This window comes from Melanotaenia boesemani, chromosome 18, assembly GCF_017639745.1.
Source record: "Melanotaenia boesemani isolate fMelBoe1 chromosome 18, fMelBoe1.pri, whole genome shotgun sequence".
Lineage (NCBI taxonomy): Eukaryota > Metazoa > Chordata > Actinopteri > Atheriniformes > Melanotaeniidae > Melanotaenia > Melanotaenia boesemani.
The window spans coordinates 4,887,014-4,904,960 of NC_055699.1; the positions used below are offsets into that span (position 1 = coordinate 4,887,014).

The 17,947-nt window shown below is 36.8% G+C and overlaps 1 protein-coding gene across 1 annotated transcript in view; it reads right to left on the reverse strand.

Moving 5' to 3' along the window:
- Positions 1-17,947, reverse strand: part of LOC121629179 (cadherin-18) — a 117,729-nt gene that overhangs the window by 62,864 nt on the left and 36,918 nt on the right. Inside the window, exon 3 of the mRNA XM_041968774.1 lies at positions 3,325-3,619. Within this exon, the coding sequence (XP_041824708.1) occupies positions 3,325-3,619 (295 nt within the window). The remainder of the gene's footprint in view (positions 1-3,324; positions 3,620-17,947) is intronic.

Sequence of the window (17,947 nt, forward strand, 5' to 3'; positions counted from 1 at the left end):
TCATCTATTCAATGATTGCTTTAGAAACTGACCTGGTACCAAATAAATAAAACAAATTAATATACGATTTAAGTGATGAACCATGACTTTAACTGTACAAAAGGATATGTAAATAGATGAAAGGGTAGTCTTTGGCCTTGTATATTAAATAATTCTACTTCTACTTGTAACAGAGTAATTGTACTTTTGTGTGTGTGTGTGTGTGTGTGTGTGTGAAACTGTAGTAACAGGTTCATGCTGCATATTCTGATGAGAACAATATATTTATTATGCACTCGTAATAGACTGTAAAATGTGCTTGGCTTTGCTCATCATCCACTTTAACTTAAGTATTAAAGTACTATATATGTATTGCACATACAGAGCTATTAACTTCATTACACCTAGATTAAAGGGTTTGATTGCACTCATTAAACTCACAGAGTTATTTATGTGTGCCTGTAAATGTGTGTGCCTGCATTTGCTGAAAATTACCTTTAAGGACATTTTCATAAGAACAGTAGAACTGCTAGAAATCTGGTTTTCAAATATTCTTTTTATTTTATTTTATTGCATTTCACTCAAGTTACAGTCCTCTTTGTCACTGAGGAATCACAAATTGACTTATAAGTTACTCAGAAACCCTTAGTGCACTTTTCATTCTAATTGTATCTGTTACAAAATCCTAATTCAAGCCCACCACATTTAAAATTGAAAATAATATTCAGTATTGCTGTTTCTAAAGTATTGTATTTGTAGTGCTTCATTTGTGTTGCAACAAATTTGATGGAGCGGCAGAGAATTTTTAGAACAGGTTCAACAACATCACCATTACTGACTCATGGCCATGGGGCTCTTGTTTACTCTCGACATTGCTGTTTTGATTAAGTGGAAGTAAAAATCTCCATTTTTGATGGTGGCCTTAAAAAGTTCATCCTGAGCTGGCAACACACATAAATAAACCCATTTTCCATCAATGTCCTTCATCAACAGGTTGAATTTGGCCTTAGAAGCTGATTGAAACTGAATCTTAGGATGTTTTTCAAGAATCAAAACTGCATCAAGCCTCTGATGATGATTTCTTTTTCTTCTTCATTTACCTGGTTTGACATAAAATGGTACAGCTCCGGTAAGTTTTACTTTTTTTGTTTTTCATAAGAACATTTTGTGACTTATATTTATATTTTTTGGTACTACTTAAACAGTTCCAAGTGAGCCATATTCCTGATATACAGTGATGTGGTACTTAAGTTATTTTTGCAACAGAGGTGTTTGTTCTCAAAGTGAAATCTAATCAATTTGTCACATAAAAAAAAAAATGTTGGTTGAGTCTTCATGGAATGAAGTCAACAGACATCCTGAAGGCATACAAAATGTCATTAAAGAGGATAGGTCTGTTATTAACCATGTAAGCAAATTTGAAATTTGAAATAAAAAAAAACTAGTATATGTTAATTATTTCAAAAGTCATTTCAGTGAAACCCTTTTTTTATTTTCTTTTCTTTTATTTTCATTGTATAAATAAAGACCTCAACACTTTACTTTTAACAATTCTGCTCAACAGAACTGCCAAAAATTTCCATTTAATATTAACTGCTGGTCTAAACATATGCTGACCTCTGTTATAGTTAAAAATAAAATAAAATTAAAAATGAAATGAAACTATGATTTTGCCCAGAAGTGTAATACTCCTACTACGTTCTACCTTTAGAGACAAAGATACAGTAGAAAGTTGATATCCCTTTCATATAATACTCAAAAAATATGGTTATACTAATGAGTAGCAGGGGTGAGGCAGCTGAACTACCTGGCATGTACCAAGCTAATCAATTAAGACAGGAAAAGGAACATCACAACCAATTAGCTGCCACACTCCGAGACAGCCTCTCCCTACACTTGGGAGCGCCAGTATTGACAAAAGTGGGGGATTAGAGCCCTCGAGTGTATGGACAGTTGATTGCTACAGCCGATTTGATGCTGGAGATGCCCAACGAAAGAGGAATTACTTTAATGGACATGAGCAAAAGATGGGGCAGGAAGAAAAAAAAAAGCCTAATTATTTCCCCCTTCACAGTGCTTTGATCCCTTGAGTCATCAATGGTGATTGATTCTTGATCAGTGCAACTGATGAAGTTTACAGCAAAACTTAAAAAAAAAAAAGGTCTTGTTAGAACTTGAGAGAAGATGTCAATACAGAAATTAGTCCTAAAATTATATTTCCCTGGTTAACAGTCATGTAGAAATAAATTTAACATATTCAAAATTATTTATTGTTACTTAAATATTTATATTTTACTCCAGTGGTAGGTACTATACATTAATCTACCCATAACTGACACTGGATATGTGTTACATAACTATATTATAATAACAAGCTAAGCTGTACTTGTTACTGGATTCTCTGTTCATGAATTTTCAAGAATGCAACCAGGAAAATATTGACTGTTTATCAAGAGGGTTTCCAAAAGTTATGGTTGGTGTCTGCATGCTTAATCAGTGCTTTGCATCTTTTTCTTGCATTGAGTTGATAAAGTTGTTATTTTTCTTTAAATTCCTTTTTAGGGGGTTATTACATACAGACAGAAATAAACAAGATGTGTGCAGCAAACTGTCAGAGTCATAATAGTACTATCTTGTAGTATATTTGAAGCAAAAACACTGACAGCAGTTTGGCTACTGTTTGGGCAACCTACATCCTTTTGAAATATTAGAGCATACTTATGAGCTATGGCGCCGTGAGGCAGAATGCACTGGACTGAAAAAAGACTGGCTTTTGTTCAATCGTGCTAAAAAAAGAACTGGAGAACAAAGAAATAAAACATAGATGTTTGCCACATGATGCCCGGCATGCAAGGAGTAGCTGTCTCAGTGGAGGTGGGCAGAGGCTTTACTTTCCTACATGATGCAGAAGAGTCCATAGTCTCAATGGCGGGAATTGCTGTGGAGACACTATTGAGAGCTTTCTAAAGACCTGCCCACCCGGGAGGGAAACCATCACAGCAACCAGAGAAAAAAGATGAAAAAGAGGACTCGGCTGGCTTATAGAAGATCAAACATGCTGGAGAACATTATCACAGAGAGGACAAAACACAACGCTGTGCAGGGTAATACATGTTTGATCGCAGTTCTTCTACAGCGTTTGGTTATGAATAGTTTTGCATCATACACAGGGATGAAGTCAAAGGTCTTTCAATGATATTCATTCTTTTCACCACAGCCAAAAATTATTTTTAATATAAATAAAATAAATTTTTCATTTTTCAAACTATTCATAGGAAAGTTTACCATCGTTGATAGTGTGGAGTAATAATTTGAGGATCCAGATGAGTTAATAGCACTACTCACCCATTTCAGACATCTCAGGCACTGTAGCTACAAAGGGCCCATCTGGAAATGTAGGCGCATTGTCATTGATGTCTTGTACTTTGATGATGAATTCTGACTTTGGTTCCAGGGCCTCCTCTGTGTAGCGGTCCAATGCTTGTGCATGCAAGACATAATGTGTTTTCCTTTCCCGATCCAGGCTCTTGGTGGCATGAATATCTCCTGTCACTTCATCAATGATAAATATAGTTCCAGCTCCCTCTCCACTTAGAATGTACCTGACAGATCCATCGCCTTTATCCGAGTTCGAGTGAAGCTGCAAGGAAAACCAGACAGAGGGTATAAGAATACAGGAAAAAGAATGCAGCCAAAACTTCTTTTCGTGGTAGATTTGTTTCATGGTTTCAAAATTCAGCTGGAAATGTTACAAAAATATAAAAGTGCACTGCTATAAAATAGCTGAAATGTTTAGGTTTAGTTTATTGACATGAACATAATCTAGTTCCATTTTCTGAAAAGTCAGGCCTCTAATTTTTAAAGTTTTTTTCAAAATTTAGCTGTTTTATATAAGCAAAACAAGAAAATTGAGCGTCTTTGAATCTTCTAAATTGTGCTAAGCATTTCTCATGACTGTATGACTTTGTCTAGACTGATAATTAGAGATGGACATTTTAAGTGATTTTTGAAGTAAACTAGTCAGGCCAGTTAAAATTGATTAGTCATTTACTTGTGACATCATCAATAATGCAATGAAAAATACTTCATCCTCATAGGGACATTGCATGACGTGTGTGAAATGCTATTTGCATAATGTGCATACTCCACACTAGTGTATTTGTTATTTGTATATATTTTTTTTACATTTTGTGGGCTCTAGTGTCCTTGTACAGCAGGTAGATGAGAAAGTGGATCAGAATGATGCTGAGACTAAAACCTGGGCTGGATGCATTCAGAGGCTGTAGCCTCTATTATAGGCAATAACTCAGACAGAAACAGCTTTCCTGCTTCTGCCTCAAAACTGAGGTTGGTGAGGTGATTCCTCCTGGGCTGAAGCTGCAGCTAGCTTTGGGGTTAACTCCCTTCACTTTACTCAGCAGTGGAAAAGCAGGCATGGGACTCTTCTGTAACCAGAAGATCTGTGGTATTTATTGGTGAAGCTTGTAGCAAAAACTGGACATTCCCCGCTAAACCAGTAGCTTCTTACAGCTAATATTCTCTACTTCAACCAGCTGACTCTCTCTCTCCCCCTCTGTAGCTTGCTCTAAAGCAGTGATTCTCAATGTTTCCTTGGGGACCCCCTTCATGCAAATACTGAAAAGCCATGGACACTTGCCCCACCCCCTGCTGACACGATACTTGGTTTTATGCTTTCAAAAGTGTGATTCTTACCATAAATAATGTATTTTGGCTGAGTCCTGTCCTTCCATAAAGCCAAAGTTACATTTAAAACATATAGCCCTACTTTTTTTTTTCTTGTTAAAATAGGGACAATGTGTAGACATTAATCACAATGGTTCTCAATGTTCAAAGCCCTGGGGACCCCCTGTACTCTTTAGGGGACCCCCTTGGGGGTCTCAGACCCCAGGTTGGGAACCACTGTTCTAAAGGGACCACGCTGTTCCTTTAGCACAGCTATGTAAATAGTTCAGCATCTGCAAAATGAAACATAACTCTCCTTAAAACAAAAGCAGTAGATTTTATGACTAGTGAATTAGTCATGCACATCACTATTAATAATTAAAATTACTTTGGAAAAAAAAAATCTTGCCCATCTCTGAATTAAGATATAAGCCTGGGTTGAATTACAATAAGGCATGATCTGCATCTACTCTCTTTACTTTGCATATGAGTAAGCTTTACAGCACAACTTCACAGCGTGGTGGTCTCAACACATTGCTCCCCTTACAGAAATAACTCTGACATCACATTATTCAGTATTCTTCTCTTAAGCCTAACTATGGCCAAACATCCATGCAGAAATACGTCTTCAGAGATTAAAGGTTTGGAGGAAATCCTTAGAAGATGGTTAGAGACGGAAGAGTGTTGCCTTTTTCTCACCAGGACTCAGAGGAATAAGAGGAAACCAAACCATTGGTTCAGCCATAATTGATACCAAGAGGATTAGGACTTTCATGCAACAGCTCAGCTAGGTTGAAGTTTTTAAACTTTATAAATATATTTTACAATGCAACAAAATTTCAAAAGTAGGGGGCTGTGGTCATGTCATCATTTAAACAATTTCAGTTTTACTTATGAATAAAACATTACAATCCATGTTACTGTGGATTCACATACTAGTGGCACTAGTGGTATTTTTTTTATTTCATCTTTGTAGATGCAAACCTGTGAGATGTGAACAGACCTATGAATTCCAAAACACATCATAGTCTAGCATCAAACAAGATTTATTCTTTGGGGGACCTAAGATGCACACACTTCTATTTAATGAATAAAAGATACAGGTAAAATAAAATAAAAAAAAAAATGTTTGCCAAGTGTTGAGATGAAGAGAAGAAGCAGATTTTACAGAAATAATTAAAAGACCAAAAGTAACTCCAAATGGCATGCTGTCAATAAAACTGAGTCATCACATCTCAATTAAATGTCTTAATATTTGAAGCAATAAATGACATCTACAACCAAAGCTGCCTCATTTTGAGTTAACTCAAATGGTTTGATATTTACAAAGGTGTTAGCATGGAGACAGCAATCTAAGCCATAGATAAGATAAAAACAAATGTCAATATGGTGCCTTTACTCTACTCAGTTATATAAATAAATAAATGCTCCGAAGCAAGCAAGTGCATATTGTAAATTAGATGTGATTAGACCCATGTCCTTGAATGCATACTGAAGCGATGAAAGAAACATTGCGGCAAAATAATGTAAATCTAATATGAAGCTTTGTATGCTGTTGTTATTCAGCTGGCAAAAGCAGTTAAAACTAATAACACACACAATATCAAAGAGGGATTAATAAACCAGAAGAATTGACATGTTTGGATTTTTTGTAGTTTGTGTCTACATTTCAGCTAAATTTTAATAACTGGGCAGCTGCTATGTTTTAAGCTTGTGTAAACAGTGGTGCAATATATATAAAAAAAAAGGTAAAATTGGGACACAGCTACTGTTTTGGAGTACAGGAGCTGAGGACAAGATGGTCTACTTTCACAGTAACCTATATTTAGAGGCCATTTATCATTATGGACTACTATCTATTGTACAGGGAGAATTAAAGACTCCACCTGGTATTGATAAAACTTTGATATACTGTATGTTTTTCTGTTGTCTAGCATAATTATTAAAAATTTCCATATTTTTCCAATTCACCTTTGCCTTCTCATAAAAACAGTAAAGCTAAAAAATGCATGAATTAAACAAGCTCAGTAAATGAGAAAGCAAACTAATTAACATGTAGTAATCTGTGGTCAAAGTATACAGCTATTTCTATACACAGACGGCATTTATCCAACATGTTGAACAGTGTAGGTGTTAAGGCCAAATCTAATCAAAACATGAACCAGCAAATGAATTTCCAATTAGAGCGCCGCATTTGATTGCAGGCCTGACTCTTGATGAGTGCGGACTGTCCTTTTCGTTGTAAATATCAGGTTTGTAATTAGATAAGGAGTGAAAGATCTGTTGAATATGGTAGTTAATAAGTTGCTAGACTGTATTAATATGATATACAACCATCAAAGTGTAAATAAAAAAAAGAAATCAGACACTGGTTTGCACATCAGTGGCAGTGCATGTGGACTGCATTGCTGTTTTGAAGTGTTGCCCATGTCTGCCTGCTATCTTTGAATTTAGAGCCACACATTTAAAAATATTGAGTTCCACTGCTGCTTGAAGTTAGATAATCAATTCTAACCAATAAATGCATGATTTAAAGGCTGTGAATTGAAGTTATTACTTAACAACAGACCACTTCCACTTCTACAACAAGCATATATCCTCTTCTGTGCCACGGCGCTCTACTCCATCTCATAAACGTAATTTTGCCTCCGGTCAGCCTGCTAATTTAGCCATTGACTTCCCTTGCAAGAGTCAATAAATCATTTACTGCAAAATGTGAACCAATGATGCATATAGTGACTACTGCATTCCAAAATCTATAAGTGATAAAAGTTTCAACAGGGTACTAGTCAGTACACAAACGTTGCAGGATGGAAATGCAACAGTATCCAGCTGCTGAAGTGTGTGTGTGATTAGACCAGAATAAGGTTAATCAAGCAAAAAGATGACAGAATTAAGAATTTCAGCTGTTTTCAACATGGTAGGTGGTCCTCACCCTAGAGGTCTACAATACTTCATCGTGGCATAGACCAGGGGTGCACAAGTTCAATCCTCGAGATCTACTATACTGGAACTTTTACATGCAACCCTTTTTCAATACACCTGGATCAACTGGCTCAATTCCCTTAAGCTATTGAGCCATTTATTTGATTCAGGTGTGTTGAGGAAGGGTTGCATCTAAAAGTTACAGGATAGTAGATCTTGAGGACTGGGCTTGGGCACCCCTGGCATAGATGTTTCCACCTTGAAAGTCAATTTAACTGTTATTATGGATTTGACTTGCAATGCATCCAACATGGACATGTGTCATGAGACTGTAGCACAGGTTTTACTCTGGGGGGGGGTGCTCTTAGAAGTAAGTACAGGAATTCTTTATGTGACGTACATCTGGAGTTTGGGTGGTAGGTACTTTACCTCGAAAGCATACCACACTCCTGAAATATACTGGCAACAACCTACAACTAGACAGAGTAGGCGGTGAGAACAGCTTACCACATTTTAAAGGAGGAAGACCTGCAAGCATGGACTTTGCAAACTTTTTGCCCCAAATTTCATCTTAAATGTCTGTGGCAACTTATAAAAAGGTTTCTGACTATTGTGATTTGTAACTGCTTAAAATGCTTTATGGTTAAATATAGCAATTTAAATTTATATCTACCTTAGCTGCATTTTTATGGAAAGCATGATAGCCAAATTATTCATGATGAGCAGCTTGCTAGATTGAATCTGGGACTGAAAAGCCCTCACTTTTTGCTGCCCTCTTTCTGTCCCTCACTATTGTTAAGGTGCCATTTATATTTCACAAGTCTCCTTCCACTGTTGTTAAAAAAAAAGAAAAAAAAAGTAACAGACTTTTGTCAATTTTCTGTCAAACAATTAAAAAAACAGATCTCAATTTTTCTACAGATGGTGCTGCCACTGCAGTCAGTCTTCAGTGTGGGAATATTTAATTTTTACTCCATTAATTTGATCATACATAAAAATTCATAACATCCAGCCTTCTTGCAATTAGCATTTATTTTGTTAAACCACAGCACAAAACGAGCCTGATATGTGCTTTATGTGCATCAGGACATTGTGGCATGATGGTAGAAGGAATAGGGAGGGGGGGGCATGTCTGAACCATCAAAGTAAATAATAAATGGAAATATATGAGAGTCTTTTATACAGGCTGATCAGAGAAGGCAGAGGTATTATGATGAAGGTGATATATAACCTCTGCGACCTTGTTGTTTTGTCATCTCTCGACAAAGACTTGGAGAAATCCATTTCATTCACAGGGCATCAAAACAAGGGATTGTGTTTATATCCCAGCCTCTGTGGGTGACTTTATTAAAGACTAGTGGAATAGATGACTGGCATGTGGATGGCAGCTGGAAATGCAAGTCTGAAGACTTAATCAGCAGCATCTGAGAGCCTAAAGCCGTATGTCTAAGAAACAACAAGCTCAAAGTGAACATCTCTACACATTTTGTCACATACCAACCCTAACAAAAGTGAAGCTTCACTTTTGTTTGTCAACAAGCTTGTGCTTTCATACTAGGACCCTGTATGATCATTGTTGAGAGTAGTTTTAAATTGTTTGTGCTCACAGGATAATTGGTACTCACAGGAAACAGTTTAACTCTGCTGCCACTTGCCAGGTGTCTAAGTCAATTACGAAAAGGAAAGAGATTTGAGGAAGAAAGCAAACCTGACAGAAATCCACCTCTGGAACATTAATACTGCAACAACAAACAGTAATTTTGCCCATTTTCATATTGCTGCCTAATGCATTTAATGAATTTAAAGCTGGCACTTAAGATGCAAATAGACAGCAAACCCTTGAGCATACAAGAGCAAATGAAGACTGAAGGATTGGTAATTAAGAACTTAAAAAAAATGGAGTTTAAAAATGAGACTGATCAATAACAACTGGATATATGAATTTTGTTTCATATTTCCTTAGGTTCATAACCATATATGCTACTGTTTAAAAACAGTTTCCCTTGTTTTTTTTTTTTTTTGTTTTTTTTGTTCTTTGTTATTGTATGTCTGAATTACATTTATAGCAATTCCATTTATGCCCATTTCTTTGATATTGGTTATTGATGTAATGCTAGTTTATTTGGCTTTATACAGGGTGTGCAGAATTATTAGGCAAGTTGTATTTTTGAGGATTAATTTTATTATAGAACAAAAACTATGTTCGCATTGAACAAAAGACTCATAAATATCAAAGCTGAATATTTTTGGAAGTTGGAGTGGGGCTTTTTTAGTTTTAGTATCTTAGGAGGATATCTGTGTGGGCAGGTGACTATTACTGTGCATAATTATTGGGCAACTTAACAAAAACCAAATATATACCCATTTCACTTTTTTATTTTCACCAGGGAAACCAATATAACAACTCAAAATTTACAAATATACATTTCTGGCATTCAAAAACAAAACAAAAACAAATCAGTGACCAATATAACCACCTTTCTTTGCCAGGACACTCAAAAGCCTGCCATCCATAGATTCTGTCAGTGTCTTGATCTGTTCACGATCAACATTGCGTGCAGCAGCAACCACAGCCTCCCAGACACTGTTCAGAGAGGTGTACTGTTTTCCCTCCCTGTAGATCTCACATTTGATGAGGGACCACAGGTTCTCTATGGGGTTAAGATCAGGTGAACAAGGAGGCCATGTCATTATTTTTTCTTCTTTTAGACCTTTTCTGGCCAGCCACGCAGTGGAGTACTTGGATGTGTGAGATGGAGCATTGTCCTGCATGAAAATCATGTTTTTCTTGAACAATGCTGACTTCTTCCTGTACCACTGCTTGAAGAAGGTGTCTTCCAGAAACTGGCAGTAGGACTGGGAGTTGAGCTTGACTCCATCCTCAACCCGAAAAGGTCCCACAAGTAGGGATGTTATGCTCGAGCTGATCTGCTCGATCACGTGTCGAGCATGTGACACGAAAGTGTTGCGAGCATTGTCTCTGAGCATTGATTCAGCATGCCAAAAGTCACGTGATAGACCAAACGAGGCCTCGTTACGTCATCAGCGCGTATCGAGCAGCAAGCGGGATCTTTGAAGGGACCGGGCTTGTCAATCTCTCAGATTCCAAACGCTGAGGAGATCGCGTGTTTTTGAGAGGAGATTCTGTAGCGATTGTGCGACATTGCATTTTGAAAACAAATTTAGGAAAAGCATCACATCAGCATGAGCTTATATTGAATCACATTTAGCTTTTAGAGATTTGGGGAAACAAACGTCTGCGCAAGACGCCGTTGCCAGAGTAACTGCTGAAGGAGCTCGAAGTATGAGAGAAGGACGGAGCAGGCGGTGCCTTCAACATCACAGGTAAGTTTAATTCCCCTTTCTTTATATAGATGTTTTTTAAATAGCCTTGCAAAGAGCAGACTTTAAAGTTAATCATAAACTTCAACCAGAAGCATCAGAGGAAACTTCTCAGTCTACAGCTGCAGAGGAAAACCACAACCTGCAGGACCTTAGACACCAAGCTGGTTTCTGATCACCATCAGCAGAGAATTTAATGATTTTAAACTTGGTTAATTACAATTTTGTTCTTGTGTTTCTTTCAGGTGCAACCTCTCCAAAGCTGGAGAGTTAGTGTACCAGAAGAGGAGCAGACTGAAGCCTAACAGAAAATACGTTTTTAAATAAAAATCTATGACACATCACAATGTTGCCAAAGTTTTTGTTTCTCATAATACATTTCAAGATTCAAAGTGTCTTTGTCATTTGCACAGTAAGGAAACAAGTTTCCCTGAACAATGAAAATCTTACTTTGCCGTCAAACCTGAATGCCATAAAACATTATAAAATAAAAATAAACTATTTGAAAAAAAAAAAAAAAAAACTACATAGAAGATAAACAAAAAAAAAAAAAAATCTATGTACATAAATGTGCAGTGTGCTATAAACTGTTGTGCCACATTTAACAACGATCAGCTATGCAAAAGAAAACAACTCATGAGGTAGACGATAACACGCAATTGCAATATCTATTATAAATAATAAGACACATAAAACAGTAAACAATTTTATTACAACTGTATGAAATAACTAACACAGTCACTATACCCGTTGCACAAACACTCCTTCCCTCATGCCTTCCCACTGAGTAACTACTATCATTACAGATTGGTTTACTTAAGTTACACCACAATTCTGTTACCTAAACAAATGTTACCTAATAACCCTCCTTGTTATTTATATGAACAACAGAAAATAAATATTCACTCGGATGGTAGATTACGTATCGTTTATTGAACACGTATTCAAAGTTGAGATAGGGATGACAGATGTGAGGTGTCAACGCTGTCCTTCTGATACATCAGACTCCCACAGCCAGCAGATGGAGCGCTTTGGTTTGGTCAAATGATTCAGAACACCAAGCCATTTTCAAACATTTGGGTCAAAGTTGGCTCGATGATTCATGAGGCCTCGGTTTCACCATCCCTGTCCACAAGCTCATCTTTGATGATACCAACCCATACCAGTATCCCACCTCCACCTTGCTGGCGTCTGAGTGGAGCTCTCTGCCCTGTACTGATCCAGCCACGGGTCCATCCATCTGGCCCATCAAGACTCACTCTCATTTCATCAGTCCATAAAACCTTAGAAAAATCAGTCTTATTATATTTCTTGGCCCAGTCTTGACGTTTTATCTTGTGTGTCTTGTTCAGTGGTGGTCGTTTTTCAGCCTTCCTTACCTTGGCCATGTCCCTGAGTATTGCACACCTTGTGCTTCTTGGCACTCCAGTGATGTTGCAGCTCTGAAATATGGCAAAACTGGTGGCCAATGGCATCTTGGCAGCTTCACGCTTGATTTTCCTCAGTTCATGGGCAGTTATTTTGCGCCTTCTTTATTCAACACACTTCTTGCGACCCCGTTGACTATTTTGAATGAAACGCTTGATTGTTGGGTGATCACGCCTCAAAAGCTTGGCAATTTTAAGAGTGCTGCATCCCTCTGCAAGACATCTCACTATTTTTGACTTTTCAGAGTCCGTCAAATCTCTCTTCTGACCCATTTTGCCAAAGGAATGGAAGTTGCCTAATAATTATGCACACCTGATATAGGGTGTTGATGCCATTAGACCACACCCCTTCTCATTACAGAGATGCACATCACCTGATATGCTTAATTGGTAATAGGCTTTTTTTTTGATGTGATCAAAATACTCATTTGCCTAATAATTCTGCACACACTATATGTGCCATGTGATGTTAATCTGTAAATGTATTTACTCAGCAATCTAAAATAATGTAAGAAGTATTTGTAACCAAATATGTAATATATCTGTGATAACACTAAATACGGATTTATGCTTGCACCATCTGCATCACTGTTGTAGGCTCTGCGTAGGTCCACAGAGGCTCAACGCACACCTCTTCCATACCTGACATGCATCCCTGCTACACAGACGGTTATGCGGAGGTACTGCCTTGTGATTGGTCAGTTTGGAATCAGGTATTGCCGGATATCTTCTTGTGTGATATTTACAAATAGGGCAGATTTAAGTGACTCTCTCAGAGAGGTATTCCTGACATATGTGTCAGGGCAAATTCCATTAAAATTGTGTTTTTTATCACTTTTGGTTTAATCTATTGATAGCTTTCTTCTATGATGTAGAAAAGCATTAAAACCTCACCTCTCAAAAGAGCCTGAATTATCTAGAGCCAAATTACAGAGTACTCAGTGAATCAGAGGATCACTTAATCACCACAGATAAAAACTAAATCCCTTGGCCACAATTTCCATAGTTCACTAGTGTAGCTACCTTGCGTTGAACATATCACGAAAAAGAACATTCACAAAAGGACTTGCAAACAAAAGAAGAAAGAAAAAGAAAAAAAATGCAGCAGATCTGACAACTACAACAAAGCTTTCGTCTTAGTTTAGGTAGAAGCACCATACCTGTTATACCATACTGCTGAACAAATTCGTCAACTGAAAAAATAGAGCCGAGTGGCCACCTGCCTCTGCAGTAATCAGCCAAAAGGTTCAGAAAGGGGCTGCAATTCAAACAAACGGACCTACACTTCAAGAGAGGTCGAGGAAATTATTTAAAGCTTACCATTAACCTTTAATAAAGCATAGGAAATATGATATGTAATACAATCCTCACAATTAGACAAGACTGGTGGAGATTTGCTCTACTGAGTACCATCCAGATACATTGTAAGTTGCTGTACTGCTTGACCTTCATTTTACCCCTCTCATCTTCACTGCCTTTGTCCTTTTCATTGTACAGATCTAGATAATGCATGTGCATTGGTGAATTGCATTACTGTTGACTGGCCTTTGTAATGACTTGGTTGAATTGAGTTTACAAATCCACATAATGTATGTGCCTGGCTTGCCTTCTTTGCTTTGTGCCTGCTTAAAAGGCCCTTGCTTTACCACTGATAAGTCCACTCATTAGGATCGGCATCAAAAGTTAACAGGTGGAAAACAAGAGGCAGAACTTGCTGGAAATAAGACTGGAAATTGATGACTGCATTGACATTTCTGCTAATTGGTCCAATGTTGATTTACAAACTAAATTTCCAGCAAGTTAGATTGCAAAGATCCTCGGGTTTATCATAACCTCATGAAAGCTAAATAAGCTTACAGCATACACACCACAAAAGATGCATGCATGAGTGAAGGGACAGGCTTCATTTATTTTTGTGTGCTTTGTTTGATCTGATTTCGTAACTCTTGAAATAAGAAAAAACATTACATGAATATAGTGACATTTCCTTTGTGCGGTTTCTAAAAGATCCATTAATATTGCATTGCTCTAATATTGAAAGTGAGAATCAGGGTGTGAAGCTTTTTTTTTTGCTTTCAATGTGGATGTTAGGGGATGAAAAGAAGGAGAAATGAAAGGACTGTCCTCCCCTAACTGATGATCAGTCTTGGGTTCATATTTTAAAGGGGGTGGGTTTGTTTTTGATTAAATCTTGGCTCTTACATTTCACTCGAGAGGACTTAATCACTTTTCATGTGGGTGTGTTTGATTGTCTGATTATTACCACACTTTGGCCATGCTCCCTCCCAATCAACTCCTCTGAGCACCCCCTTCTCCATGATTGATTTGTAACAGTCACAGCAAACCCTGATGATGGAACTCCTGCCTAATGACCATACATCAAGAGGAAGTGATGAGGGGCGTGCTGCAGACATGCCATTGTGTACATCACACAAATCTGCCCTAATAGTTGTCCTCTATTTTGACATCTGGAGGGAGACACAGGATGAGTCACCGTCTTTCTAGCAGGATAGTTGACTTCTTGATGTACGGTAATGAGATTATTGAAGTCATAGAAGCAACTCCGGCACTAATTTAGTGGCTCTGCTCCTAATTCTTGCTAAAATTTCAAATTTGAATGAGACAGAAATAAAACTGTCAGCAGATCAGCTCTAGATATTTTGACTTCATGCTCACGCACGAAGAAAAAGGAAATGGTCTCAAGTGTCTAAATGGTGCTGAAATTGAACATTTCCACCAAAAGACAGAGGAAAGCACTTTAGAAATTATGCATGCCTGCACACACAGCAGACATACTATTTTCTGCAGTTCTTGAATAAATGTGTGTTAAACTACTTAGCTTCCCATTTCTCCAGCTTTTGATTGGTCACATTGTGACTTTACCAATAATAAAGAAGAACATGATTATCAGTTGAGTAGACCGTGAGGATGCTTCCCATACAACGAGTAATGATCGAAGATTCCTCAAACGTACAGTAGTTAAATAGCTGTGCATCCCTTGGTTGAGAAGTAATGTAAAAGGCATCTAAATGGTAAATATGAACTTAGTAATAAACACTTTAATGTACGTTATTGTATCTTAATGTCTCAATTGTAAGTAACACCTCATTACCTCTTTTGCTTTGCAAAGTTTTTTTTATGTATTTTATTACCATCAATTTGCACTATGGCACAGCATCTTCTATACTGAATGGAATGGACTTTCTGGACACTGTATGAGTTCACACTTTATGCCAAGTATATTTTGTAATGAGTTTTATGTACCTGTTTTTAATCCTTTTTTTAAATACTGTATATATTTTAATATACATTTGCACTCAAATTTCTCTCCTGCCTGCTACAGGGACTGCAGATGGAAACTAGCTAGGAAGCTATAATCTGGTGCAGTGCATCTCTGCTCAGTCTGATATAAGTTTAATGTTTTACTGTATGGGGTCCCAGACAAATTAACTATTAAATAAAGTAAATAAACAGAAAATACTTTTGCTTAGCTGAAGAAATGTACAGTATTTTTATTGCAATCTTGCCTTTTTTCTCCACAATATGACATTGGTGATTCTGATGAAAACTGTGTCTACTTATTATAGTTTAAATTTTCATTTATAAATAATGTCAAATCAATGGCAGTTTTTAGATTTATGTATTCAGCTCCCACTTCTATAGTTATGAAACATTGAATGTGTTCAAGTTATGACCGTATGTTGACCACAATGTATTCACCAGTAAAAACACTGTCATATTATCAAATATAGTTTCCTTTTGTCAGTATGTGAAGCTGCAAACACATCACAGACAAGGGTTTCTAGGCATTCAAACTTAAAATCAACCAACTTTCTGTGATTTTAGCATGATATTTGCATTTTTATGTGATATTTGAATTAACTTAAAGTAAAGACTTGTTTTCCCTGGCGAAAAATGGGCTAGATATAGTAAGTGAAAATAAAGGCTAAATAAGCAATATGATTTCTTGAAACATTAAAAATCACATCTACTGCTCACTGAGAAATAAGGCCGAAGCCATGTGTTCACACAATATTCGTTAAGTGATTTCAAACACTGAGGCTGGTTGTCACACCTGTAAGACAATTATTTGTTGCAGTTAACAATTAAATTATCTTTCTCAGTTTAATTGTATGTCACTGTTCAAGTATAAGCCTATTAATGATTAAATATTTAAGCTAACCCATATAAATAATAATATCCATTGATTAGAAAAAAGTACAGTATTGAGTAAAAAGAAATCTACATGCCTTACAGGCTTTCAAAAGCATTAATAGTAGGAAATAATTGTGCAATTTCACACAAAGTTCATCAGCTCTATTAAATGCTGGAAAACAATGTAAACATTTGACTTTTCCCTAAGCTTCTTCCAGGTATATGAAGTTGGTTGTTTATTTGCATCATGATCATAATTGTTGGCTTTGGACAAAAATAAATACAGATTCACACAAGAACCAGAATTTCCTAAAATTTAAAATAGATTCATAAATAGGAAAAAAATATATATCTTGCAGTTAGGAGCCTGGTTAAATTTGGTCTAGCTCGGCTAAAACATTGTTCAAAATGGTCACATTTTGTAGATAAGTGGAGAGGTGGAGATGGGAAAAAAGACAAAATGAATGAGAGAAATTGAATTGTGCTGCTGAGGAAGAAGATAAACAGCACAGATCAATATGCTACACTGAATTACTGACCTTGACACAGTACCTCAGCTCAGATTCTTGTTTTTTGATGCATTTTGCGTGAGTTGCAAATCAAGCTCTGCTAATTTGTGCTGGAATCTAATTACTGGAAAAAAAATCTGACCCCATTTTTGTGCCTATTCAATGAAGTAAACCAATTATAACACTTTCAAATAAATCCAGCTGCCTGTCTCTTTTATTGAGTCATAGTCAGTGGGCATAGGAGTTTCACTAGTGTTTGGGATTTTTTTAGAATCTTAGACGTTGAAGTTTTTTCTCTCTCTCTTTTGTAAAAGTGTTTTCTTTACTTATAGTGGACTGATGTCATTTTCATCATGTTCTGTTGATCAGAATTGGATTAAAACAGGATTTTTAGAGGGTAGTTTGACAGCATGTACATAGAAACACGATAGGCTACTGATGCATAGCATATGTAAGGTCACAACTTTGGAACAAACTTCTTATATCATTTAGCTTGATCAAACCCAGCTGCCTAAAAGTCAGTGCACCATGACATCAGCTTTTCATTCACTATCTTAAAAATAATCATATTTGCCATCAGAACTTGTTGCGTGCACTGCATTATAGGTTAGGAGCAATATAATAAAAAAAAAAAACAAACCAAAACAAAAAAAACATTGCTTTCCTTTTCCCCCACTGTTCTTTTAAAGTATAGACAAGACAGTTGCCTGATTCTGTCACAGCGCAATCCATTTTTAGACGCATGAATAAAAGATTTTGGGCATCTTTCTTCGAAGTTTCCACTTTGCTCTGAAAATGAACGCAGGATAAGACGAGGGGGACTCCTCTAGTCTCGGATGAAGCACCCATTCTGTCAAATATCACTTTATTGAAAGTATTTATTGTGGCAGTGCCCTTATAACCAGAGATAGTTTGAGGTTTTGTGAC